This window comes from Durio zibethinus, chromosome 4 (genome assembly GCF_047325235.1).
Source record: "Durio zibethinus cultivar Kanyao isolate XHJ-2024 chromosome 4, ASM4732523v1, whole genome shotgun sequence".
Taxonomy (NCBI): domain Eukaryota; kingdom Viridiplantae; phylum Streptophyta; class Magnoliopsida; order Malvales; family Malvaceae; genus Durio; species Durio zibethinus.
Genome location: NC_143165.1, coordinates 11557889 through 11584390, shown reverse-complemented (window position 1 = coordinate 11584390; position 26502 = coordinate 11557889). Strand labels below are relative to the sequence as shown.

The window sequence follows — 26502 nt, the reverse complement described above, 5'->3', positions numbered from 1 at the left end:
TTTAACGCTTAAATTGATAAAAAAAAAAAAAAAACTTAAATATCACTAGACAACTGTAGAAATATATATTATGCATAAGATGGGCGGATTTAGATTTTCGGAAGCATAAGGTGGGACAGACACAAACAAAGGTCACTTTCTTGCTAGATTTCCCACTCCAAGTGATTGAACTCTTTACAAAATGGCTTGATTGGCGCTTGAATGACCAAAAACAGTTCTAATTTGATTCAAGAGGTCCTGGATAGACTTGAATACACCACATGATTCCTTCACTGAAATCATTCAGATACACTTGAATACCCCACTGCTTCTCACTCCTCCCATTCAGATATCATCAAACATCACGCTTTGGCTTTTTTTAGATGTTAAGTGATGAACGTGATAACATGATTAGATGAATCAATTGAATTAAATTTCGAATTCACATTTAGACTCTTTCAAGAACTTGGTTTTCATAAAATGGGGTCTATAACTCTATATGTATCTCCATTTTACACTTTTCGGTTCGATGGCAATCCAATTCTTTGTCAGTTTAACTGTGTTTTTTGCTTTTCCTGCAATGATGAATAATAAAATTGCAGATAGCCCAAATAACCAAAACCCAGTTCTTAAGTCTGTTTTTGTTATACCATCCCTGGTTGCTTTGATCATTCAACAGATTGTATTATATGTTGCAGCTTGATATATGAAATAGAAGTATACAAAATTGTTGGTGCCAAACTCAAACTGTAGGACAAGAACTTGAAATCACGAGGAAAGAGGTCAGTTAGAAGTAAAAGCCGATGTTGTTTTCTTCGTTTGTATTCAGACACTCAAATCGGCGAAGAATTTAGAGATATAAATTAGAGATTTAAGGGTGAAAATTGACCAAGGAATGAGGAGATATTTACATTTGAAGGATTGGTGATTTGTTAGGCTGACACTAAAGTATGTTCAGGTCGATTTATTACATCAATTCGAATCAAATAATCAAAATAGTGCTGATTTAATTGTAAGTCATACTCTTTTAAACGATAATTATATTCTTATGACCAAAAAAAAAAAAAAAAAAAACCACTAACAAAATGAAATTCAAATCCATAATATTAAGTGTGAGCACTAAACTATATAATTCTTGCTCTACCACCCCAACTTTGACCTTATTGTTTATCCAAGACCCAGGGGTTAGTCGATCGGCCATGGAAGTTCTGTGGTTAATATATTTGTATTAAATTGAAAATTTTGAAAAACTATAGAATTCTTGCTCTACCACCCTAACTTTGACCTTATTGTTTATCCAAGACCCAGGGGTTAGTCGATCGGCCATGGAAGTTCGGTGGTTAATATATTTGTATTAAATAAAAAATTTTGAAATAATATATTGAAACAATTGGTATCGATATATATCATATTTTTTAAAAAAAATTAAAATATAATTCAGTACGATATTAACAACCTTGCATGGAACCACAAAAATTTTTAAAGTTCATTAATTATCGAGAGTGTTTCAAGAATAAAATTTCTAATACATGAAATTCTAATAAAAAATGTGTTCCCTATTACGAGGATTAACCCTATCCTGATACATATACACATCATAAATACTAAAGAAAAATATTAATGCCGGCTTAAGATGGATTAGAAAGTTAATATGATAGCTTGCCCGATCAAGAAAGTTAACAATTATTTATAAATTTGGACTAATTAACTTGACCTAATTAATATAAACTATTACTTACAAAAATTTGATCATATCTTAGTATAAGCTCTATGCCATTGTAAAAAGTTTTGAAAAATGTTAGCAACACGAATCACTTAATAATTTATATGTTTAATTTGCACTGTTCTGTCAGGCAACAACTGATTTTTTCTAATTAACGATAGTCAAGACTCTATTCTAAGCTGAACCATCAATAGAAAGTCTTCAATTTCTTAGTTATAGAAATAAAAGATTCAAGCAAAGATAGTCAAGACTCTATTCTAAACTGAACCATCAATAGAAAGGCTTCAATTTCTTAGTTATAGTTTTAAAAGATTCAAGCAAAGCAGGCAGTTGATTAGACTTATGTGCACCCTTTAGCCTCATTTTTCTTCTTTCATGGGGTGGTATGTATGAACGTGACACTAGCCATATAGATAATGAGTTTCTAGAAATAATGGAAACGGAAAATCTAGTGTTTCAAATACAAAATTTGCTTTGAACTGATGGTAGCTTTGCTTTAGACCCATGCCTATAAGTATATATTTATCTTAATTCTCGGCTAGCTATCCATATCATTTAAATCTTGAAATCTTTTCACTGGTGAAGCAGAAAAATCTGAGAGCTTTATAAAAATGCCTGCCAGGTAATTGGAGACTTCTTTTTCCTATTTATTCATCTTGAAACATTCAGTCATGTTCAAGTTATAGCAAACATTAGTCTTTAAATTTATCAAATGTATATTTTCTTCTTATCCTTTGCTTAATATTTCGTGTTTAGAAAATCAGTTTATGTAAACGTAGATTCCGCATCTAAGTCAGGCTTAATGATTTATGCATGATTCCTTACTAAAAAAGAGTAGATTTATGCATCAACGATTATGCATGAACCATATATGAAATATGTTTAACATTTTCCCCATAAATTTTAGGAAAAATATGGTAGATTTTATCAAAATTACATGTAATCTGAAGCAGCCATTTATTTTCTCTTCTGATTTCACATTTCAGCCCAGATGACACAGCATCGTTTCATGCAATTTTAGGCTTCCCAATATCGGCCTTCATTCCATTCCTCATACTCAAATACCACAAAGCCGATGTTTCTCCCTTTGACGACAACAGAATCATGATATTGGCCTTTTTCATTTCTACATTAGCATATGTTGCAGCCATGGTGACTGAATTCAAGCTCCGAATTCGCGACGTCGAATGCCCTAACATTATCAGCAATATCAGTCACTTATCCGCACCACTTGCCTCAATCTTCCTTGTAATGATCCCTTTCCCATACCTGGGATGGTTCTTGTTTGTGATATGGGTTGGTTTCTTTATCAAGCTGGCACTTGACTCTTACCAAGAGTTGTTCCAGCTGTTGGGCGACGCAGCTCGATGTGCATCTCAATTTCTTCTGAATAAAATATTACATTCGGATATCAAGAAAGAAGAGATCAAGGATCAGTCATCTGCTACAACTGTCTGAATGCAAGCATATTATCTATCTATAATTCGTGTAGTGTAATTAATAAATTATAATTTAGCAATGTATAGGTTCATTAAAAAAATTATATAATCATAATTTTAAATGGTGGATCCTTTCATAAATTTTTTTTTATAATAAATTATTTGCAGGATTGTATTAAAAAAAATTGTAGGTAAAATATTTTCCGTTTGAATAATTAATTGCTCATGGACGATTGGCATACAAATTCATTCTATTATCTTGCATTTATACCAAAATATAGTCAGATTTGTACTATAGGTTTTGTTCTTTCTTTTGAATAAGTAGCTTAAAGTTGCTTAGTTGACTAGTTGAATCTCAATTCTCAACCATCTCTGTCATTGTTTCTTAAAAAAAAAAAAAAAATGACAATGAGTACAAGTTAACATTTATCAATTTATAAAAAAATTGATGAAATAAATAAAAAAATTTGCAAATGTTCATCACAAGATTATGTTGTTTTTTTATTTATTTATAATGCGATTAAAAATATTTTTAGATTTTATTTAAATCTAATATATTTTTTTAGCTATCTTAAAAATGTAGTTGGTCATATCAATTTAATATATTTAAGATTTTATTTTCGAAATGCTCTCCGCAACAATTGAACTTCCGTTGATCACGCGATTTAATGTGATAAACAATGTTTGCCAAAGAGGGTTTTCAATCTTGCTCTTTGAGAATAATTGGATGATGAACTAACCAATAAATCAAATAACCAAATGCTTAGACATGAACGGTACGTAAATTCGTTCTATTCTCTTGTGTATATGTCAACATATAGATAGATTTCCACAAGTTTTATTATTCATGTGCATATATATACATTAAGTTGCTAAGTTGACTAGTCTCTACCATCACTCTCATCATTTCTTTTTCGAAAACAAAAAAGGATAACAAGTATTATAATGATTTTTGGGATGTTAGATAAATTTAAAAAAAATAAAAAGTCATTATCAATTTTTTTTATTAAACGTGATTAATCATCTATTAAAATTTATATTTTTTAATAAAATCTTTAAATTAATTAAAATTTTATTAAAAAAAAATTTAAATTTGAGAATATAATTACATATAAAGAATGATTAGTACTCATATAGTGTGCATCAAAAGATGGTATTAATTAATCTTTGTATTATCCTTTAATTTTGATCAAAAAAGTATTTATTTTAATATTTAAAAATCAAATTTTTTTGAGTCTTTTTTATTTATCATAACTATAATTTAATTTTTTATTTTTTTAATTTTCTTCACAAAAATTTCACTTTTTTTTAATTCTTATAAAAATTATTATTTTATTTTATTTTAAAAATAAATTAAAACATGTTATTGAAAAATTCTTAAAATATTTTGATATGTTGATAATATTAGAAAAAAAATTTTTGCTTAAGGATTTCTTTTTTTATTATGAATTGAATTTTATCATTTGTGAAACCTAAATTTTGTTTTTACTAACAAAATATTTATTTCAAGGTTTAGAATTTAAAAAACGCATGGATAAAAAAAATAAAATAACAAAAATAAAATAAAATAAATAAAAAGAGAAAAAAATAAAAATAAAAACTAAAAATAGCTAGTCAAATTGATCAACGATTTATAAATTAATTCAGGTGGTTTGGAACGGTACAAGAGTGGTTTGGAGCGATTTGCTTAGCAATTCAGTGGTTTGTTATTGGTTTAGTATGAAGTTCAATTGAATCGGTTCACGTTTCGATTGAATCAAATTTTTTGGTTGAGTATGAGGATTGTCGAGTCAGATTGATTTGGAATACGAATCTTTCCTTTCAAAACAACGTCGTTTTGCTTCTACTATTTAAACCCAAATCAGTTCTTTTTTTTTTTTTTATTAATTTTGGCCTTTCTTTTTCTCTTTCAATTTTCTCTAAAGTCTCTTTCTAAAAATCCCAGAAGAAGTCGATGATTAATCCAGAATTAGGCGTCAGTCATCATACCATCCACCGTTAGTCATCTTCGGCATCGGAAAAAATTTCAAAATTCTTAAAATGTTTCTCTGAACCTCTTTATCATCGTTCTAAGCCCTAAATCTCAAAAAATAACCCCTAAAAGTCCATAAGGTTTCAGCCAAAATTTTCTTTTTGTCGGTTTTGGCTTATTCGATGGCCTCCGTCTTTTGATATGTTGTTCCTCCTCCCTACATCTCCATCTTACCTAAGTTTGAAGCCCCAAAGCCCTTTTAAACTTCTAAGTCCGAAACCTTTTGCTATTTGATTCTTATGTTTTTGTTGTTTTCTTTTTTTTTAACTGTGGATCCTCTTGGGGATGTTGATGATAGGCTAGGCTTTTTTAGTAGCTGTTGAGAAAAAAAAGGTCTGGTTCGATTTTTTAGTGGTGACAATGGCTTAGGTGTTGCGTGATCTAGGTTTAGCTAGGTGGTGTCTGGGTTGGAGGTCGATGAGGTTGGAAGGATTGCAAGTAGTGGTGAGTGTGAATCAAGGTGGCAATAGGCGTGTGATGTTTGGTTAAATCGACAATGGCAATAGGTTAGGCATTGGCTTTTAAAAGTTTCCAGAAGAAAATCTCTTCCTTTGTTTGTGGATGGTTGTTTTCTAGAGTCAATATGGGATAAAATCCCAAATTTTCAAGATCAAAATTTCTTAGTGCCTGTTTAGATTCAATCGCACTTTCAACGTATTGTAATTAAATTCATTGTATTATTAATTAAATTTAAATATTAATTTTAATAAAATTTATTTTATATAAATTTTATATAAATTTTTTTAAAAAATAATTATAATAATTTTTTTAATTATAATTATAATAATTTTTATTATTATTTTCGATCGCACCGTATCCATTTAAATTCAATCACATCCATATTACAATGTGATATAATATGATGGAGTAACTTTTTGGTGCAATTGCATCTTAATTGATTGTTTGAATTACACGGCTGCGTTGCAGTTGTCCTTACGTGGCACCAGTGAGGTAAAAATTTTTCACTGGTGGGAAAAGTGGCAGTGAGATACCACAGCTCACTTTGGACACTTTTGTCCTCATTAATATTTTTTAATTCAATTTTATTCATATATATAATTTTAATAAAATTAAAACAATTATGAGTGAATTTAAAAGTAATATTTTATTTCTACTCATATTATTTTTTTATCTATTTATATCCTTAAATAATTAATTTTTTTAATATTTTAAATGTTAAATAAAATTAAAATATACATTAAAATAAAATTTTAATTTTTTTTTGATTAATATATTTAATAATATTTTCATTTTTATTTCATTATTATCTTACGTTTGTATTTAAACATATTTTTTATCATTAATTTTAATTTTATTATTATAATATTTAATTTTATTATTATAATAATTAATTTCATCATTATCGTTATTTTTAATTTTATTGAAATCAATTTTATTGTTAATCTAAATAAACCATTAATCTATGAGCTAGAGAGGAGCAGTGGCAGTATCTAGGGAGTTGGCAGATGGCTGGGTGGTGATGGTATCGGGGAACGATGGATGCAACAAGCATTTAATGCTTGTGTTCTCTAAAGGCCGAAACAAATTAGGAAAATGATAGAAAAGAAAAAAATTGGCTCTGATTTGATTTTGATTTTATTTTAAAATTTTATTTTATATATTTTTGAATTTTTATTTTTACAACTAAAATGAAATTAAAAAACATAAAAATGGGACTATGAGTTGGGTTTAAAATTTCATCATGCCTTCAAGCCCACAAATAGCTTGTGCAATGGGTTTTCAAACCCAAATCATTTTAACAAAATTTGGAATTAAATTTGACTACAATTAAATTCATTGGGTGATCTAATAAATTCAAAAATTAATTAAAATATTCAAATAAACCGAATCGGATGGATTCTAATAAAACCTAAATTATGTAAACATTTTTTTTGATCCGGTCTTGAAATTAATTTGGATAAATTTGATGTCTACAACAAATTAACATTTATTAATTTATCAGAAATTGATAAAATAAATAAAACAAATTACTTTCAGTTTATGTTGAAAATACTTAGCTTGATATTAGTCTTCATATGATCAATTAGTGCACTCATCTGCTGGAACTGTCAACAGATCAATTAGTGCAATAATTTTGAGAACATACTAGTAATTTAGACATGTTTCAAGCATTACTGTAAGAGAGAAACACAGATTAGGATTAGGAAAGAAATCTTATCATCAAACATTTTTTTACTAGAATTGCTTCATCAGATTAGGATTAGTCTTTTACATCTAAAGAAAAAGGTTAATTTAGAAACAAAAAGTTACAGCAAGAGCAGCATCCAAAACCTAAATAGAGTTGTCTGAGTTGCATGATTTTCTAGAAGGACAGTGCCCAGATGACTCAACAATAAAGGCTTTTTTACGGTATTGGCTATTGGAATTCTCTATTTCTATTTTTCCAACTTCTTTTTTTTTTTTTTTTTTGCACAAATCAAGAAATGCTTCAAAATTGGCTATTGCAAGAGTGCATGCACCTAGCTTAAAATGAAAATTCAAGCTTTTTTTGCTATTTAGATCAATTTGATTTTTTATTAGTAATTTGATTTCAATTAAGATTTTATGATTGTAATTAAATTACGTAAAAGTTCTGTAATAACTTTCATAAAACTTAATCCACCTTATAAAAATTTTTTTGAAGGAAACATTGGGCATCCAAATTTAGATAAAGATATATGCCAACAATTATATGACTTGTTGTTTTAGTATCAAAATTTTAATTTCAGTGATTAGGATTCAATCTTTTACGGACTCAAATGCACCCAAAAAAATTTTATACCCATATTTAGATCAGAAAAGGATAAAAGCACTTACACTAATTATAAGATTAGAGAAAGCTTGGCTCTTCGATGAAAGGAATAAAGACAAAGTACTACTATATGTTAACAATTAATGATATAAAGTATAGCATAAGACATGTGAGTTAAGAAGTTCAATAAGAAAAAAAAATCATGATTGTGATCGTTATTATTTTCATTATCATTATTACAAACCAGATATACGAACAAATATCAAACAAGCAAAGAAGCAACAATATTGAACCCCTCTTTTCTCTGTTTCGAAAGGCAAACATCTCCAAAATGACTTAGCAAATTCCAGGAAAGTTGTCCGAAGACCTGGTGCTGGGAGTCCTGCCATGGTCAGGTGCAATGTCAACAGGAAATAGTGAAGCTACATGGTGCATTTCAAGGCCTAGATTATCATCTGTTATAACTGAGGATTGCCCGTTGGAGCCTTCCCCACTGTCGTTGTACCATTCGAGGATTGGCATGGAAGAAGGAATTGCATTGAGTAGCCTCGAGTAGTCTTCATGTGTAGTGTTGATCTGTTCTTGTGTTTCTTCTTTTGATTTCAATACTACGTTGTTATCAAAGGAAAAGCAAGCATTAAAAGCATTGATCAGGAAAATGACTACTTGTCATAATGAAAGAAGAGATAGTGACTTTTAAAAGTTTCAATCAAATTATTTCTGTAAAAGTTTCCTCAACAACGACACCCCCACTTGCCCTCTTTTTTCTATTAAAGTATGCCTAGCACAAAAATCTTGGACAATCATGCATTGTTACTACCTTATTTGAACGTTTCAATAATCCCTATCTTGCATTCGAAAGTATAAAAATAAATAAATCTGGAACTTGACTAAGTTGATTAATACTATAAAGACCTATATTCAACCTACAAGATAATATCCACATTGACATGAAAGTTTCATGGTTTTATCTCACAAAAAACTCTTTATAAATATGAGTTTAACCTTTATTTATATATTGTAATAAATTCTCAAAATATTCTGATATGAGATTGGGGTGTCACACATGCAGTCACCAAGTGATGGTATTGAGTAAATCTGAATTCAAATCTTAATACTTACAACTTTTTTTTTTTATTCTAGTGTTGCGATAATTATTTGTAAGAAAAAGAATGCTGCCAAATGCAGATCTATCACTCAAAAATGGAAATAAGAATGGCTTTAATTCTTCTCTTAAAATGTTCCAATCCACCAACATTTATGTTATTTCGTAAAAGTTTTAATAATCTGAAAAGTATGGTATATGTGCAAAAGAGTCTACTGCATTAAAGGCTACGCGGATGATGACAGTGATGATGATACTGGATTCAATATTAAGTAAACCCTTGAGGAAAATGCTACGGGTACTCAATTTTTTGCCATTTCTAGATATGTTTTAGACTTGTAGTAATTGATATACATTGGGACTTAAGGCATTAATCGAAATCCGGAAAAATGAAAAAAAAAAAAGATTATTTATGCATCTGATGCATTGAATTTTCAAGCCAAGGTTGTGTTATTGTTTCGACATGAACACGTAGAAAAGAGAGAATTCAAGTTGAAGCAAGGGATGAAAGCAATTCATCTACTGAAGTCTAGTAAAAGTAGTGACAAGAACAAGTAAAATATGAACAAAGAAGAACAGATATGATTCAAATTGGTAACATAAAAAACTATTTCATTGACTGACCTGAAGCTAAACCATCAGAGCTTGAATTGAACCCTACTAAACAGTTCTGCCTCATAATTTCGTTGTTGCTTGCCAGCATCTGAGCCTCCTCCAGCATATCCTCCAACAATCCACTCCCACTAATGGGCATACTCAAATTGTGCTGGTTGTTATTTTGATCAAGCGTAGCCTCTGAAGTCCCATCTTGGGACAACAATTGGTTTGAAGGGAGCTCCTTTTTAAATGGATAGACAAATGTTGGAGTTGGTATAAATTGACCTGAATCGAAATGGGGACGAAGGATCCTTGAGGATGAAGCAAGATCAAGTGTTATTGGATCCAAGGAATATGAAGGGTAGTGTGGAGGGGTCAATGAACTACTAGTAACAGTAGCAGTATGGGGATTGAAAACACCAGAAAATGGTAACATAAAGCTCGAACTGCTACTGCTGCTTCCACTCACAGCAAAATTATGATTGTTAGTGTTAGTGTTACTTTCACTTCCATCATGCCTGAAGTGCTTGTAGCGAAGTGGAGTTCCAAGGGTAGGCGAATTATTATCAAAAAGAGGCAGGGTTGAAAAAGCAGGCTTGTGGGGGGATTGGAGTGGAGAGACATGGGGTGGTGTTGAAGGGGAAGGGCTACAAAGAGGGGGTGGTGTTGAGGCTGGACTTGGAATATGGAGAGGGGGTGGTGTTGGTGCAGAATGGAGATTATAGAGAAGAGGTTGTGATGCTGAGGGAGGAATATGGAGATGGTGTGGTGTTGTTAGCATCGAGCTATGGAGAGACGTCGGAGTTTGAAAGGAGAAAGAGGAGGTTGATGTTGTTGGAGGGGAAGGGACTGGTGTTTTTGGCTGTGAATGGTGCTGCTGCTGGTTTTGTTGGTGTTGGGAATAGAGAGGTTGGACGTCAGGAGGGTAAAGTGGGAGCCCTTGGCGTTGCCTTCTCTTTACTCTTGTGTTCCAGTAGTTCTTGATTTCATTATCTGTTCTCCCTGGAAGCTATATTATCAATGGAAAACCGAGAATTCAGGATCGTCAATGAGATCAAATTCATTAAATTCAGTGTAGCTACAAAGTAGACAAAGCAAGAACACAGTACATCAGATTATGTCTTTTTTTTTTTTACAAAGGAGGCTTAGGATGTAGATAGGGAAAGGGAATCAAAGTGTTGAGATTTGAATTTCGAACCTGTCATCTCTTAAGGATAATTATATGAACTAATCAGATTAAACCTCGGGTTTTGATTATGTTAAATGTAGATATTCATTCTTGACTGCAGGGCATTTGACAACAGATAAAATTACAATCAGAACTGAGAAAATTGTTACAAATTGGTGGAAAAGGAGAGAGTTTGACCATTATTAGAATGTGGGATTTTCATTGAATGGCAGAGAAATTAGCTAGAAAATTGCGTTTGAAAACTGAAATAACAACCGATCATGTATATGATTCCCATATAGGGAGTAAACTGAACAGCTAGACGTGTTTCTAAAGCAGAAATAGTAAATATAGCTAAACTTTTGTTCTCAAAGCTCTAAAAAAATATGAACAAAGAAATTGAAAACAAAATAATTGATTCAGAAAATCATCAAATTCTTGAAAATTACCCAGATTATGAACAAAATGCAGAGATTGAGATTCAAACTGAAAAAATGAAAATGATAACTTGGTTTTAAAACAACGGAAAAAGAAGATAATGCAGAAATGGATTCACCAACGTAGACAAAAGACAAAGGAAAACAAAAACAAGATCAAATGACAACCTTTTCCTAATCCCACCAAAAGAAAAAAAATCAAAATTATATGTAAGAAATGATGACCCTTTGTTGAGATATGAATTACCTGAGTAGCCATACGAGCCCATTTATTCCCCATCTTAGCATGCAACTCAACAATGATCCTTTCTTCTTCAGCAGAAAAAGCTCCTTTCTTCAAGTTAGGCCTTAAATGATTAGCCCATCTAAGCCTGCAACTCTTCCCACAACGTGCCAACCCTGTGTTCTTTTGCACCGCATTCCAGTTCCCTTCACCATGAGTCCTCACGTACTCAGCCAACACCACATCCTCCGCCGCCGTCCACGGCCCCTTTTTCAACGTCAAACCACCTTCTTCTCCCCCGTTGTTCATGCCAGCTGAGGATCCCCCACCACCACCACCCTCGTTTTGTGTAGTAACTTGGTTGTTTCCTCCCATCATCATCATCTTCCGCTATTGTCTCCTCCTATTGTTCCCACGTTAAACCAATATACTAATATCTCTATACGTAAAAAAGAGAATTTTTTTTTTGTCTTTTCGTTTATATATGGCTTGGTTAATGATGTTATAGCTTTTCTTTTGGACTCGTTATTGGGGGTTTTGTGGAGGGTTTTGGGAGTTGTTGGTTTCCTTTCTTTCCCCTTCTCTTCCCATCACTAGAAGGAAGAAGAAAAGGGAAATAAAGGAGAAGAATCTGTGATCTTTGAAGGTAGTTTTTCTGGTTGAAAAGGTGCAAGAAATGGAAGAAACTCAATGTCATGAGTCTGGGTTTTTTCCATTTTTTAAGGTTGTCTTCAAAGAAAAGGGACAACCTGACAAAAGGGTTAGGTTTTGTTTTGATATGTGTTTTTCATACAGGGCCTAAACTCAATGCCCTGAAAGGGTCAGACTCAGACCCCACAAAAGGGAACTTTGGGCAGAGGGTTATTCACAATTTAGAGCTAAATTCAATGGTAGACCCTAATAGGCGGCTTTTCTTTTCTGTTTTGTTTTACAGCCTTTTTGTTCTCATTGTTTCTAAGCTTCACTCTTATTTGTTCATTGCTGGGTTGGTGACATAGTATTAGTACTAATTTTTTTTTTAATGTTTTGGACATTTTTGACAACAAAGAAATGACTTGTTTTCATCTATGTTAAGAAATTTAAACTTATATGGTAATTAGTTTTTTAGTAGTGTGATGCATGAATTATTTTTAATTATTTAAATATGTATAAATATACAAATTAATAATATTTAATTATTTATATGTTTATCGTAACGGTTTTGAGAATCGTTAGACGAAAATTTTAAAAAATAAAGAAAAATAAGAAAAATTATCATCATTTTTTAAAATTGTGATTAATTACCTAAAAAATTTATTTTTTTAATAAAATAATAAAACAAGTTTAAAATTTATCAAAAAAATAATTTTTTATTTACGAAAATAAAGTTGAGTTCGATAATACGATTATACATGAGAAAGAATTAATACCCCCATGGCATTTATAAAAATTGATATCAATTAATCATGTGCTATCTATAATTTTTGAATAAGAATGATTTAAATTTAAAATTTAAAAATACTTTCCTTTATCATTTTTTTAAAAAAGGAAAATCAATTTTATTGAAAATTTTTATTTAAGAATATTGTAGAAATCTTTAGGTTAAAGAAATATTTTAAAATTCTTCAATATTTAAGTAGAACTTTAAAGATAGCTTTTTTCTCCTAAAATTCACCATGATATTCCTTGAAAATAAAAATAACATTATTTGCAGATGATAATTATTGATAACTCTATAATATCTAGGCATAGCATTAATGATTATTTCTTTTGGAATGCTATTTTATTTTTATTTCAAAATTTATTTTTTGAATAACATTTTTTGTAACAATTTTATGCAGAGAAACGATGGTGTTGCAATTAACAAAGAATCAACAGTGATATTCAAAAGACGTAAACATGTAAAATGAATGCAAACAACATTCCAAAGATGAATAGATGCAATGAAAGCTATGCATGATGATGAAATGTAATTTCGGGATCGAGTCTTTAAATATAAAGAAATTACCTAAGTTTCTCAACCTTTATGTAGAGTTTAATTATGATTATTTATATTTAAGACTCTGCCTTTATTTTCATTTTTTGTCTAATCTTATTATTATTTTGGGCTAAGAAATTATATAAAAAACTTAATAAATAAAATTTTCTAAATACCCCATTTTTTAGGCGACAATCGAGAGCAAATTACTTCATAAAAGAATTTTATAAAAATCTTTAAAATGTTGGGATGGTTTTGAGTGTTTTGGGTGGATTTAGGTTTTGATTAAATTTAGGGTTTCATGATTGGAGTTTTAAGGTTTTATCTAGTGTTTTAGGGTTTCTCATAGAGTTTAGGGTTTCACTCAAAGTTGTAGGGTTTCGTATAGTGTTTTAGGATTTTAGGGTTTTAAAATTTCAGGGTTTCAAGCTTTAGGATTTTAGAGTATTACATGATTTTTACGAACCTCTTAAAAATCCTTAACATCTAGGTAAACTTTTGAAACAAGCTCGATTTTTATAATTTTTCTAAAAGAATAGATTTTTATTAATCTTTTGGAGAGACATTTTAAAGAAATGCAAATACCAAATATAAATGCATGAATTAAAGATGATAATTTATAATGCATGTAATAAATTATTAAACAAGTAAAAAAGTAAATATAAACAATGATGAAAGAAATTATTATTATTATTATTATTATTTTGTGAAGAAAATTTTTTTAATTCCCCAACATCTAGACGAAATTTAAAAAAATTAATCTTTAAAAATATGATTTGAATTTCCTCTAACATCTAGGCGGGATTCCAAGATCATTCTTTTTTTTATAAAGACATTATTATTATTCTTTTTTGAACACCAAAATTTCAAGATTATATGCATTGCTTGTTAGTTTTATTATTATTTTATATGTATTTTATTTATTATTGTTATCATTTTTTTCCAACCATAAAAATATTAACAGGTGTTAGAATAATTAAATGTGATGACATGAAAGCAAATAATAATAATAAGCAAAAAAATAGAAAAGAAAGAAAAAAAAAACATATACCCAAATGAAGCCTTTGAAGCTGAGCCCAAAACATCAAAGAAAATGGTTCAAGTCTGGCAGCCCAATCCTCCAAATAAAGCTTTCAAAGTAGAACCCAAAGCACCAATAAAAAAAAGCTTAAGTTTGGCATCCCATTTCTCTGGGATAGGTCATAGGTTAGTTTAAGTAGATCTAGGTCAGATTAGGTGGATAGACTTGACGAGTCAAGTCGAATTGCCTATTCTTTTTTCATTTTTTTTGAATTTTTTTTAACAATCCTAAACTATTTGAAACTTCCCTCTAATTTTTTTGGAATGTTCCCATTTTTTTTACTTTTCTTCTATCTTTTTCTCATTCTCTTTCTTTTTCTTCTTTTTTTTTTCCTTTCTTTTCTTTCCCAACCGATGGTTCCCTTTTCCTTTTTTTCTTTTCTTTTCTTATCTTTTTTTTCCTTTTTTTTTTTTTTTCTCTTTCCTCTTTTTTTCTCTCTTTTTCCTTTTTTGTCCAAATTGACTTCTTTTTACCACCGCTTTTTCCATTTTCCTTCTTTGTCAATTGAAGAAAAAAATCTCTCTTTTTTTTTTTTTTGCAATGGCATTGGGTTCCTCAACGAGGATTGTGATTTTTTGTTTTGATTGTTGTTTTTGTGATTTTTGTGGTGAATTTCAAAGAAAATAAAATGATTTTTTTGCTCTTGGATTTAGGTACCGATTGTAAGGGTTTGGAGGCTGTGATGGTAGTTTTTCGAATGGCTTATAAGGGGGTTGTTAATGGATGTTTTACTAGGGATGGATGGTGGTATTTTAGGTTGGGTGGGCGAGTGCCAAATAGTGGTTTTTTTTTTTTGTGTTTCTACTTCCAAATTTTTTGGTTTTTTTTTTTTTTTTGAAGCTGGGAATGGGTTATTATGGGGTGGTTTACAAAAAAGGGGTTGGCAGGGATCAAAGGAGTGGTTTAGTGGCTAGAGTTTTCTGGATATTTTGGATTTTGTAAATTTTTTCTATTCTACTTCTCTTGTGTTGTGAATGTCCAAGTTTTTTATTCCTAGATCACAGTCCCTTTCATGCCTCTTTGATCATTTAATTTAGTTTGAAAAGTGATTAAGTTTTTTAGCTTGCATTTGTAGCAATGCTTACTATATTTTCAATTCATGAGCTTGGGTGAATTCTTGTAATGGGGTTGGCAAATGGGGAGGAAAAAAAGTAATATTTGGTGGGAGGAGAAAGTGAGGAGAGGCTACTAATATGGCAGTCAACCCCTCTGGTTTCCCTTTTTTCAAATTTTCGTTTGTTTTTTTAATATATCTTAATTAAAGAAAATCAATTAATCTTAATGAAATGCAATTGGGCTTTAAAAAATGGGGTTGGATTTCATCATTAAACTTTAGGCTTTTTGGACCTTGGATTATATAATTTGGCATTGGGTTACAAAATGGCTCATCATTGTAAGGAATTGATCCAAAACAAAATCTTTTTGGGCCTAACATCAAATATGTTCAATAAGCATTTAAATAAGCCTAAATTTAGATATCTAAATCAAATATAAAAATGGATCAAAATTGAACTGTCCTAAATAAAATTAGGTGTTTATAATATTCAAGATATATGTAAAATATATATAATATAATTAAGATATCAAAATATCACGAAATTAAAATTTTTTATTAAAAATTTTAAGAAAGTTTAAAAAATGAAATATTATTTGAAAAAAATAAAATATCCAAAAGATATTATAAATAATAATATCAAGTACACCAACAAAATATTAAAATAAAAGCTAAAAGTTTCATTATTTCAAATTAACTTTCTTCCATTTACATCATTTTTTTCTTGTGTAGTCAATTTTAAATACCTACAAATTTATATAATTTTAAGCTTAATTTTATTTATTTTAGAGAAAAAATAAATTTAAATGTTTAAATAATGTACTTAAAGTGTACTTTATTTCATAGCCTATAATAATAATAATATTTTGCAGCAAGTGTGATGTTTCCTTTATTTTGCAAATGAGAAATGTGCTTATAGTTGTAATAGTCTATACAGTTCACCAACATAAATAAGAAATCAAGCCAGCTATAATTGAAAATTTTAATAATTAAGACCAAATTCCTCTATATTAAAAAAAGCCAAGTTTTTCGAGAATTATCGACATAACAAAAACTAATAAATCTTAGAAAATAAACAATAGCATGTAATATCATATGTGTAATCATTCATTTTTAAGATCAAATCACTAATGTCTATTTCCAAAGAATATAGCTAAATGTTAATCTAGATGTTTGTCGATAAAAGGTCTCATGCAAAGTACTTTACATATGCATCTATTCTCTATTTGCACCCATACCTGAAAACTAAGAGTTCTATATATTTTGAAAGAGAAAAATGCGAGTAAGCATTAAAACATAGTAATAAAACATCTATCGACCAATCATTATTTGTATGAGATTGATGCATGTAAAACCGGTGGTATAGTATCATTACACATGCTACCACCACTTGAGACTTGTAATTAAAATTTTTAATCACCATTTCCAGTAGTATTATGAAATATAAAACCTATTTTAGAAATTAAAGTGATTACAGAAAAAGCAAATTCAATGTAGATATTTGTAAGTTATAAAATAACATGTCATCAACACTTATAAAAGAGAAGAATAAATGCTTTTGTAAATTGTAACTTTATACTTTGCAAAATATGAAGAAGCAATCATAAAGGCAAAGAAAAAAAATAGAGAAATATAATTGGCCTTCAGAATTTCTTTAAGTTATTTGTTCTAATATGTGATATTTGGTTTTTTAAATTTAAAAATAATCAAATAACTGAGGATTATTATGAAATCTCTAAAGAAAAAAAATTGCATTTAAGAATTTGAAATTTAAAAGATATATATTTAAATTATCAAGAAATCCATTTTAAGGATAATATATATTACTACATTTTATTTTTTTTTAATTTAAAATGATATATAAATAATCTAGACTATTAATAAATCCATTTTAAAAATAATATATTTTACATTTGAGATTTATTCTTCGCTTTAAAAAGATTTTTTTGGGTGTTTTAAGTTTTGAGTTTTTTTATTCTTATAATGTTTCTTGTCTTTATTTCTTTAAAAATTTTGTCATTTGGGTGGACATATGTAATCAAATTAATCTACAAATAATCTAATATATATTACTATATTTTGGATTTTTAGATTCAAAAGGATAGATATATATATATATATACATATATATATATATACATATATATTATTAGGAAATCTATTTTAAAATATCATATATTATTACATTTGAAAATTTTAAATTTTAAACAATATTGTCTAGATTATTAAGAAATTCATTTAAAATTAAAAATAATATATTTAAATTAGATTTTATTGATAACAATAGTTAATTATTATTATTATTTACAAATTTTGTTGGTAACAATATATTTAAATTAAAATATAAAAAGATAATTATATATTTAAAAAATTATATATTTAAAAAGATAAAAAGACAAAAATATGTAATTATTATTATTATTATTATCTTATATGTCATTCGAAGCAACTGTTCACCTAAACATCTATGGAAGTAAATCTTATAAGGTTTCTTATATGTTATAATATAATATTATATATCATATGATATATGATATATGATTTAATTCTAACTTTGAGGTGGGTTCAACCTTGGTAATTCTTAGTCAATCGTCAAAATCAAAGGGAATTTCTTTTATAAAAAAATGTTTTAGACTGATGAATTTATCCTGTTTTGACTAGTAACTTTTTAGTAAGTTAATATCTTACATTAACATATTAAATAATAATTTTATTAGTATATAATTAAATAAATAATAAATTATATATTTTATACTAGCTTTAGGCGAGTAGAGGCAGAGCATTCTAAATCTGTCTCCGTTTCCAACTCCAATTAAAAAAAATCCACTCTTATCAAATTGTAACAGATCAAAATTTGTTGAATATGGCTTGTTTTATCAACTCAAATTGTATAGTCTTAAAATTTTTATACTGCAAAAAAATGATGTGTATTTAATATTTTCTAGTTAATAATTTATTGGATTGATATCAATAAATGAAAAAAAAAAAAAAACTTGCAAACTATATCTCCTAATGGATTTTTTTATTAAAAACCTAAATACAACTATATAATTAGTTTATATCTATGAAGAAGAATTCACTTACATTATTATAAGTGTTACGTACGTTATTTTAATCCTTATATTATATATTTTAATATATTTAATTTTGATCGAAAGATAAAAGAAAATATAAAACTTATATCTACTCTCTATCAAAACAGAAAAATTCATTTGTGTTTCCTTTCCTATTTTCCCCTCTTTTAAAATGGTTGTGAATCTTGTATAATAGAGTAAAATAATAGCCTATCCCTTTTATCTTTGAAAAAAAATATAAATTTCATGGTCCAGCATGTGCCCTTTTTCTGGTAATGTAGATTTTTTTTTTGTATGAGTGTTCAATAATATTAGAATATTTATGGTATGATGAAATGGAGATTTGTCAAAATAAGCTTTTTTTTTTTTCCTTCTTTAAAGTCTCATAGGAAAGAGGTAATTTACCTTATTTTCTCAATCAATATAAAAGATATACATACTAATTACTTTTGTTAGAATGTGACCTATTTATAAATTTAAAAAATGGCTTATTCTAAATTCTAATTCTAAACCCCTTGAATTCAATTAACAAAACACTTATAAGACCAACAACAAAATAAAGTTTCAAAAAAATTGAGAAAAAATAATATAGAAAGATAATTAAAGAATTCATTTTTATACATCGACACTAAAATCTTTTAATTCCACAAAAGAAGTTACCATATTTTTCATATTTTTTAATTTTTAATTTTTTATTATATCTTAAAATAAACTTGATAATTTTAAACACGACACAATGACATGATACAAAAATGACACAGAAAAAATCGTGCATGAGTTTAGTGTAACTATGTTGCGTATCTTAATCGTATTGATAGATTAAGACACAATATTATTCTGTTGTATTTGTATCAAACAGTGATGACACGCTTAAGATACGTACTATTCATGCAAGTATATATAAAATACAAATTATAAAAATTATTTTAATTTAATTCTTAAAAAATTAATAATCGTATTTATTGTATTGTTTTGGTGTTTAAATAGATTATAAATATTTAATTTTTAAATAATTTTTTATTTAAATACTATTTTAAATGATATTTTTTATTTAAATTAATAGACTAATCATGTCTATTTGTGTTAGTGTCTAAACGTGTTAATTGTGTCATGTCATGTCACTTGAGTTATGTTAAATAAATTAATTTTAAATATATAATTGTGTTATGTCATGTGTAACATATATAATAAATATATTGTATTTGTGTTTAGATTATTCATGTTATTTAAATATTCGTATCGTATTCGTATCAAAATTATTTTTATTATATTTGAAATCATATTTGACACGAAATATGACACAATGACACAAATTGACAAATTTACCTTAAAAGTTAATATTTATTGTAATGTTTAAAAACTTTACTGTTAATGGATGTGATAAGTTTTTGTAAATATATTCATTTAACCAAAACTCACTCTAAGAGAATAGATTTTTGGCGGCATTTTTTTCACGTTTAGTGGCATTTATAAATACTGCCAAATGATTCGCGACATTTGCAAAAAACGTCAAAGAAAATAATGGCTTTTTAGAAAAAAAATACCACTAATTTAGCAGTATTTTCAAACATAAACATCGTTAAATTTAACGACATTTGTTATTATAAACGATATTAAATAAAAAAATTTAGTGACATTTGTGTCACAAAACGCCACTAAATTTAGTAGTATTTTTTTAACACAAATGGCGTTTTTTGACACAAGTGTCACTAAATGAAAAAATTTAACAGTATTTTTTAAAACAAACGTTATTAAATTTAACAGCATTTTTCATTGCAAACACCACTAAATTAGAAAATTTATTTTTTTCTTTCAATATTCACTATTAACTATTATAATTAAATTAAAAAATAAATAAATATTTTTAAATTCTTAAAAACGAATTTAAATTCATAAACTAAATATTTAAATATCTAAATACATAATTTGTTATTGTGTACATGTAACACAAAGTTTAATACAATGACATTCAAATTGTTTCAATACATTAACCAAAAATTTAAAATGTATAAACTTGATGATTGTTTAGACTTGAAACACAGCCATATTTTTTCAACCATGATTACTTACGTGCTCAAAAACCTACTGAATAAAATAAAACAAGTCTTTACACTTCATAATAAACCATTTTTTATATTAAAAAAATATAAATACTTACTAAATGCAAAATACAACTAAACTTGCAAAACTGAAAATACAAAGCTATTATAGACAAATAGTGATTTCATGAACTAGAACTAAATCTAAATGGCAAAAAGTACATGAAATCAAACTTAAAATTGCAAAGACAAGTGAAGAACTAAAGCAAGAATAAGTTTGAACTTCAAATGTGAAGCAAAAAAATGCAAAAACTCTAAGCGCAAGTTGAAACAAAAGAAAATCTAGAAATTGAATTTGAAGTTACTAATCTAGGTCTAAATGATGCAAAATTAATGGAGTATGAGCTGGAAATTAAAAGAGCATATAAAGAACTACAATGGAAAGTAGTTTGAAAATCAGAAACTAAAGAGAAATCGCAAGAAAGTACTAAAACAAATCAAAATAAAAACTAAGTTGCATCAGAATTTTACTAATAAGGAAAGAAAAAGCCAGATCTAGAAACTTCTAAGGAGAATGAATTAGAACTGAGCTAAGGTAAGATTTATAAACAAGTTTATCACAAAATTCAACAAAGAAATCGCATCAAATAAGAAAAAATCTAGCTCATTGAACTAACAACTCAAACAGTACACAGAACTGGAAAAAATAGAGCATGTTCAAAGAAATCATCCAAATAGCAGGTAAATTCATGAAAATAAATGCTATCAATTGAAAACTAACAAGTAAACATGTAAATCTAAGAGCATGAAGTGAAAAAGAAGCAAACCAAATGCCAAGAAAGAGAGTAGATCCTTGCTATGCTGTCACTCATGCAAAGAACTAATCTATCAACTGAATTTAGGCCTGACTTTAGAGAATTTTCTGTACTTGTGTGGATGGAATTTGAAGCTAATTGTTTTTTTTTCAGAATTAAAGATCTATGAGTTAGGAATTTAACAAAAAAAATGGGCTCAAAACAAGCTAGAATTCATCAAGAACTGATTGAAAAACTATGAAGAGGTCAAAATCGTGAATTTCAAAATAGATTTGAAGAATACATAAATTCAATTGAAAATGAATGCAAAAACGTGAGAATCTCAGCCAAGTGGACCTTTTCTACCCAACGTTGCTATCATTTGTTGAAGACTTGGGTGAAGAGGCAAGCCTATTCTTTCACACAACAAGTCGGAACTATGTTAGAAAAAGAAAACTTGATCTTAATTTCAAGAAGAACCAAATGTGACCTATTCAAATATCTATTTACAATTTAGAGCATGTGCAATTATATTCCATCATAAATCCACTTGCTTGAGAAGTCCACCAATAAGTTAGAAACTGCAGCAATGCAAAAAGGGACCAAACCAAACACCAGACCAGATTATCAATCAACTAGTCAGCTACAGCGGCAAGACCAAATTATCAGGAACAAGCACTGTACACAACATAGGAATTTCAACTAGAATTCTCTTAAGTAAGTTTAACTTAATAGTAATTATAGATTAAAAAGCAAATAGTTTTTCGACTGACCTGCAAGGTAAAGAACTTGGCATTTAGGCTCATTGTCAACTGCAAGATGTGCACAACTTGAAACCACATATCTGGATTATTTTGCAGATCTCGTTAGGTCTTATCTGCATATGCTCTCTGTGAAGTGATGTATAATTAAGGGAAAAAATTGTCAAAAACAAATAACTAGAAGAGCAAGCCAAAATATAATCATAGCCCAATGAGGCATTTGATATATGAAAAAAACAAAAAGACTCTTCAAACGCCAGGATGAGGAATCTTGAAGTTAATCTTGATAGATAATATAAGATGTTGAGCATTACTATAAAGATAATGAAGTAAATTATCATCATCAATTTTGTGACCAAGAGATGATAGTAATAAATAATAATCTCATATCATCTAAGATCAGAAAAAATGGGAACATAAATGCTAGGAAAAAAGAGCAACATAGCATGTGACAATTAAATACATGGTGTGGCTGACATCCACTTACGAATGAGGATTTGCCGATTCGTGAATGACAAAGGCAAGCGAAACACCTACCTGAAGTATCAAAATAAAATAAAAATTATACCTCTTAATTAATTATATCTAAATTTCTTACCCCAAAAAAGACACCAATCTCAATTCCAAGAAATAGAGTTGTAGTACCTGTGATGGTCCAAAGAAGAAAATCTTTCTTATTACAACCAAAGATCTTTATAGGATACCAATATCTTTTTATTCTGGTAGATTTGATAAGAGTTGCAAACAGTAAATTAATGATCCAACTTCCATTGAAGCATAAAATGTGGCATAATCTAGTTTTAAAAATGTTCCAACACAGGCTTGTCTCTTACTTACCAGACTTATAACAGCAGAGATTACTATAGTAACCAGAGCACACTGCAAAAGTGATGAAGTGTAAACACCCATAGTTAGCATTCATAATAATATCTCTTCCAGATACTTGGGATAATACTAAAATCAAATTGGAAAAAACTTGAAAGACTTTCCTAACTTAAAAGCAGTCATAATAACCATTATCGGTAGAGCTAATCGAAACACCATGTCTAGAGATTTGTATTTCACAAAAATTTCTAGGGAATGCAAATTGAATCGTATTTCAAGTACCAAATCAGCATAAGTCTTATAAAATTCACAGATTCATAGAAGCGTTAATTGAACGAAAAGAAGCGAAGAAAGCACACAAAAAAAAAAGCTCACCCTTCCGCTTTGACATTTCCAAGGAAACCATGGTGCTGATTTTTCAGATGTTTGTTACGTTCAAAGAGCAAAACAAAGAAAAAATTGAATCAAGCTCAAATTTCAAATGATAAAATCATTTGAGAATCTACAAAAGAGAAAACAGAATCTAACCATTAAGTACAGGTCTAAAACAGTAGAGCATCTCCATCAAAAGAAAAAAAAATCTGAAACTTTCGTTTTGTTTACCAAAAGAAAAAAATGGAGCTATGAGTTTTATTATTACGAGTTTCCTATGTTTCTCGATAATCAAACAGAGACAAAAAAAGTGAGAGTGATGGATGCACCGGGAAATTGCAGGTGAGCGTCAGAAGTAGTTGGTGGCGGTGGTGGGGACAAGTAGATGTTTTTCAAAAAATCATCCATGCTAATGGAACCAAGGCCATTCTGAGATTGGTTTTGATTATTTTGAAGGTTTTGAAGATCGGCGAGGAGAGTGGAGAGCGAAGAGCATAGAGCTGGCTGACGTGGAAGATTGGGATTCATCTGGTTTCAATTTTGGGGGAAAACTTTTAGCGGGAGAACTTCCTGTGAGAGGAAAGGAAAATGCAAAAAGAAATAGGGAGTTTCAGTTTTGGGAAAAAAATTTAGTGGCGTTTACTTTAAAAACGCCACTAATTTCTTCACACTAGTGGCATTTCCTTAAAATGTCACTATTTGTTTTTCAATAGCGTCGTCTATTTCCTAAAACGCCACTAAAAGATTTCTATTTATATTTAATTAATTTTTGGATTTTATTTTAAGGTGTTTTAGTGATTAAATGCCACTAATTTGTTTATTTAATGGTGTTTAATAGTACAAATGCTACTATCGAATATTTAATAACTTTTTGATAAAAAAACATCACGAGCTTTATAAAAACATGAAAGTTAATGACGTATTTAAGTGAAACGTCATTAAAAAAATTACCACTGATTTTTTATTTTCTTGTAGTGACTTCACTTGAATAATTTTATCTAAATCTTTTACATAGACAATAATGTAATATTAATAGAAGCCGCATATATATAATCGTTCAAAAAGCTGAATTTGAATTTTCTTAGCTCAAAATCCAAAACATTTGTCCTCGAAGGCACAACTGAATTACAAACATTTTGTGTTTGAAAAACCAGCCTCGGAGCTTCACTGCTGAAGAGCCAAAGCTGTTCTTTACCTTTCAGTTTCTGCTTGTGTTTGAGCTGAGAATGCAAAGGAAGAAGAACTGAAGAATGACAATGGAGGCACCTCATGGGAACATTATATTTTGTTAAAAAATTTCTCGTGGCCTAAACAGAATGAAAAGAAACACTTGCTGGGTTTAGGTCAGCTTATACATAACTTGGATTCAATATCTCAAAGTTCAAAATCTTGCCCCAATTCAAAGGCATATGCCCAACTTTTTGCACATAAAGTTTTTATGTTTTGTTTTTTTAACGATGTTAATCTTATCCAAATCTAATAAAAAATATGATTTTTTTTACTTGAATGAAAATAAAGATGGATATTAAATTTTGAAATGAAGACGCGATAGATATGATTTTAAATTTTTATCGAATACGGGAACGAAGTGAGTAATATAGTATTTATTTTGTACCCATACCCATACTTTATATATATATTTAGTAAATAAATTTTTATTTAATAACATAAAATTATTTTAAATTAATTAAAATTAATATATTTCTATTTAAAAATATATTATTATATATTTAAAAAGTATGTGTTCAAAATAAAAAATAAAAAATAAAAAATCTTACCCAATTAGGCTCGATTCAAAAGCAAATGTCCAATTTTTTGTATTAAAATATTCATATTTATTGGAGAAGATAATTTTATACAAATTCGATTGAAAATTTAATTTTTTACTCAAATGAAGACGGACATAGACATTAAATTTCGGAATAATAATATAAGTATAGTTGTGATTTTTTATGAAGTACGAGATTGAAAATGAATAATATAATACGTGTCTTGTATTCATACACATATTATATATATTTCTATATATGTGTATATAGTAAATAGATTTAATAATATAAAATTTATTTTAGATTACAAGTGGGTTTGAGGATGAGTAAAACCTATTTCGTCGTCGACCTAGATTAGATGGAAGCTTAGGAGGGTTAAAAAATCAGTGACTTAAATCAAATAAACAATGAGATTTATTCAAATAATTGGGCAGAAAAGAATACATAATGTTCAATAAAAAAACAATGATTACATTGATTGGAACAATCATTAGCAAAATGTTTGATAAGGTTTTGGATGTCAAGCTGTTATCTTGATTTGTCAGTCGTAAGCATGGAATGGAATTAATACAGCCAGCCAGTTGAAAGCAGAAGAATAACTGGAAAAGTAGGTGACAATTAAACACAAATAATTTATCTGAAAATTGTGGATAACATATGATTAGCGAGAGCTGCTTTGATTATTAATGGCAGGGTCAGTTGTCTTCAAGTTTTGCTTCAGTTTAGGTTGGCACAGGTAGATGAAAATTGTAATGAACCATATTCAATGGAAAAGCAATTTTTCTAATCAGTAAGATCCGTTCAAATAAATGATGAAATTGATTATAGTGAAATTAAAAATAATGATGATCGTAAAATTAGTTATTATAGTAGTTAGAATGAATACTGATAAAATTAAATCAATGATGAAAATATGTGTTTTATTACAAGTATAATGTTGACGATGAAATTGAATATGATAACCGATTGACAGAATAAAGATAATCAATTATAATATTTAAAAACTAGGCAGTTAAATGCCTGACAAAAAATAATAGATTGTTATAATTGAAAAATATCTTTTGTTTTAATTTTACATTAAAGACAGTCAAATATCTTAGATAAAAAAATTAAAATTAAGGTTAAGAAATAAAAAAGTGACTGAAAATGGAAGATTGGAGGTGAGATTGTTGGCCTCTGCCAAATTCAGATCAAAGTAAATGAGTCTTGAAATCATGTTTCACCTGGCGAACCTAGCCGTAAAGGATGAGGTTTAAAGTTCTAGCAACAAGTCAGTAAAGAATGTTGGCACTGACAAGCTAAAAGAGTCTAAACAATAAGA

At 28.5% G+C, this 26502-nt stretch overlaps 2 protein-coding genes across 14 annotated transcripts; both read right to left on the bottom strand.

Moving 5' to 3' along the window:
• Positions 1-8049: 8049 nt before the first annotated feature.
• On the bottom strand, positions 8050-12301 carry LOC111288181 (transcription factor MYB97-like). Its single transcript, XM_089760337.1, has 3 exons — positions 11480-12301; positions 9655-10636; positions 8050-8533 (listed from the first exon to the last, which is right to left on the bottom strand). Exons 1-3 carry the CDS (start codon positions 11837-11839, stop codon positions 8262-8264), a joined length of 1614 nt encoding a protein of 537 aa, XP_089616463.1. The 5' UTR covers positions 11840-12301; the 3' UTR covers positions 8050-8261.
• Positions 12302-20503: 8202 nt separating this feature from the next.
• Positions 20504-24008, bottom strand: LOC111287587 (uncharacterized). 13 transcript variants are annotated; one of them, XM_089759616.1, is made up of 6 exons: positions 23742-24008; positions 23416-23450; positions 23053-23094; positions 22703-22752; positions 22228-22344; positions 20504-20706 (listed from the first exon to the last, which is right to left on the bottom strand). In XM_089759616.1, exons 1-5 carry the CDS (start codon positions 23938-23940, stop codon positions 22263-22265), a joined length of 408 nt encoding a protein of 135 aa, XP_089615742.1. In that variant the 5' UTR covers positions 23941-24008; the 3' UTR covers positions 20504-20706; positions 22228-22262. The 13 variants fall into 13 exon arrangements, 5 of the variants coding, with proteins under 5 accessions (XP_089615742.1, XP_089615743.1, XP_089615741.1 ...); XR_016341554.1 differs by lacking the exon at positions 20504-20706 and adding an exon at positions 21895-22132 and having other exon boundaries at positions 22703-22934; positions 23569-23884; XR_016341555.1 differs by lacking the exon at positions 20504-20706 and adding an exon at positions 21895-22132 and having other exon boundaries at positions 22703-22860; positions 23416-23542; positions 23644-23884.
• Positions 24009-26502: the final 2494 nt, after the last annotated feature.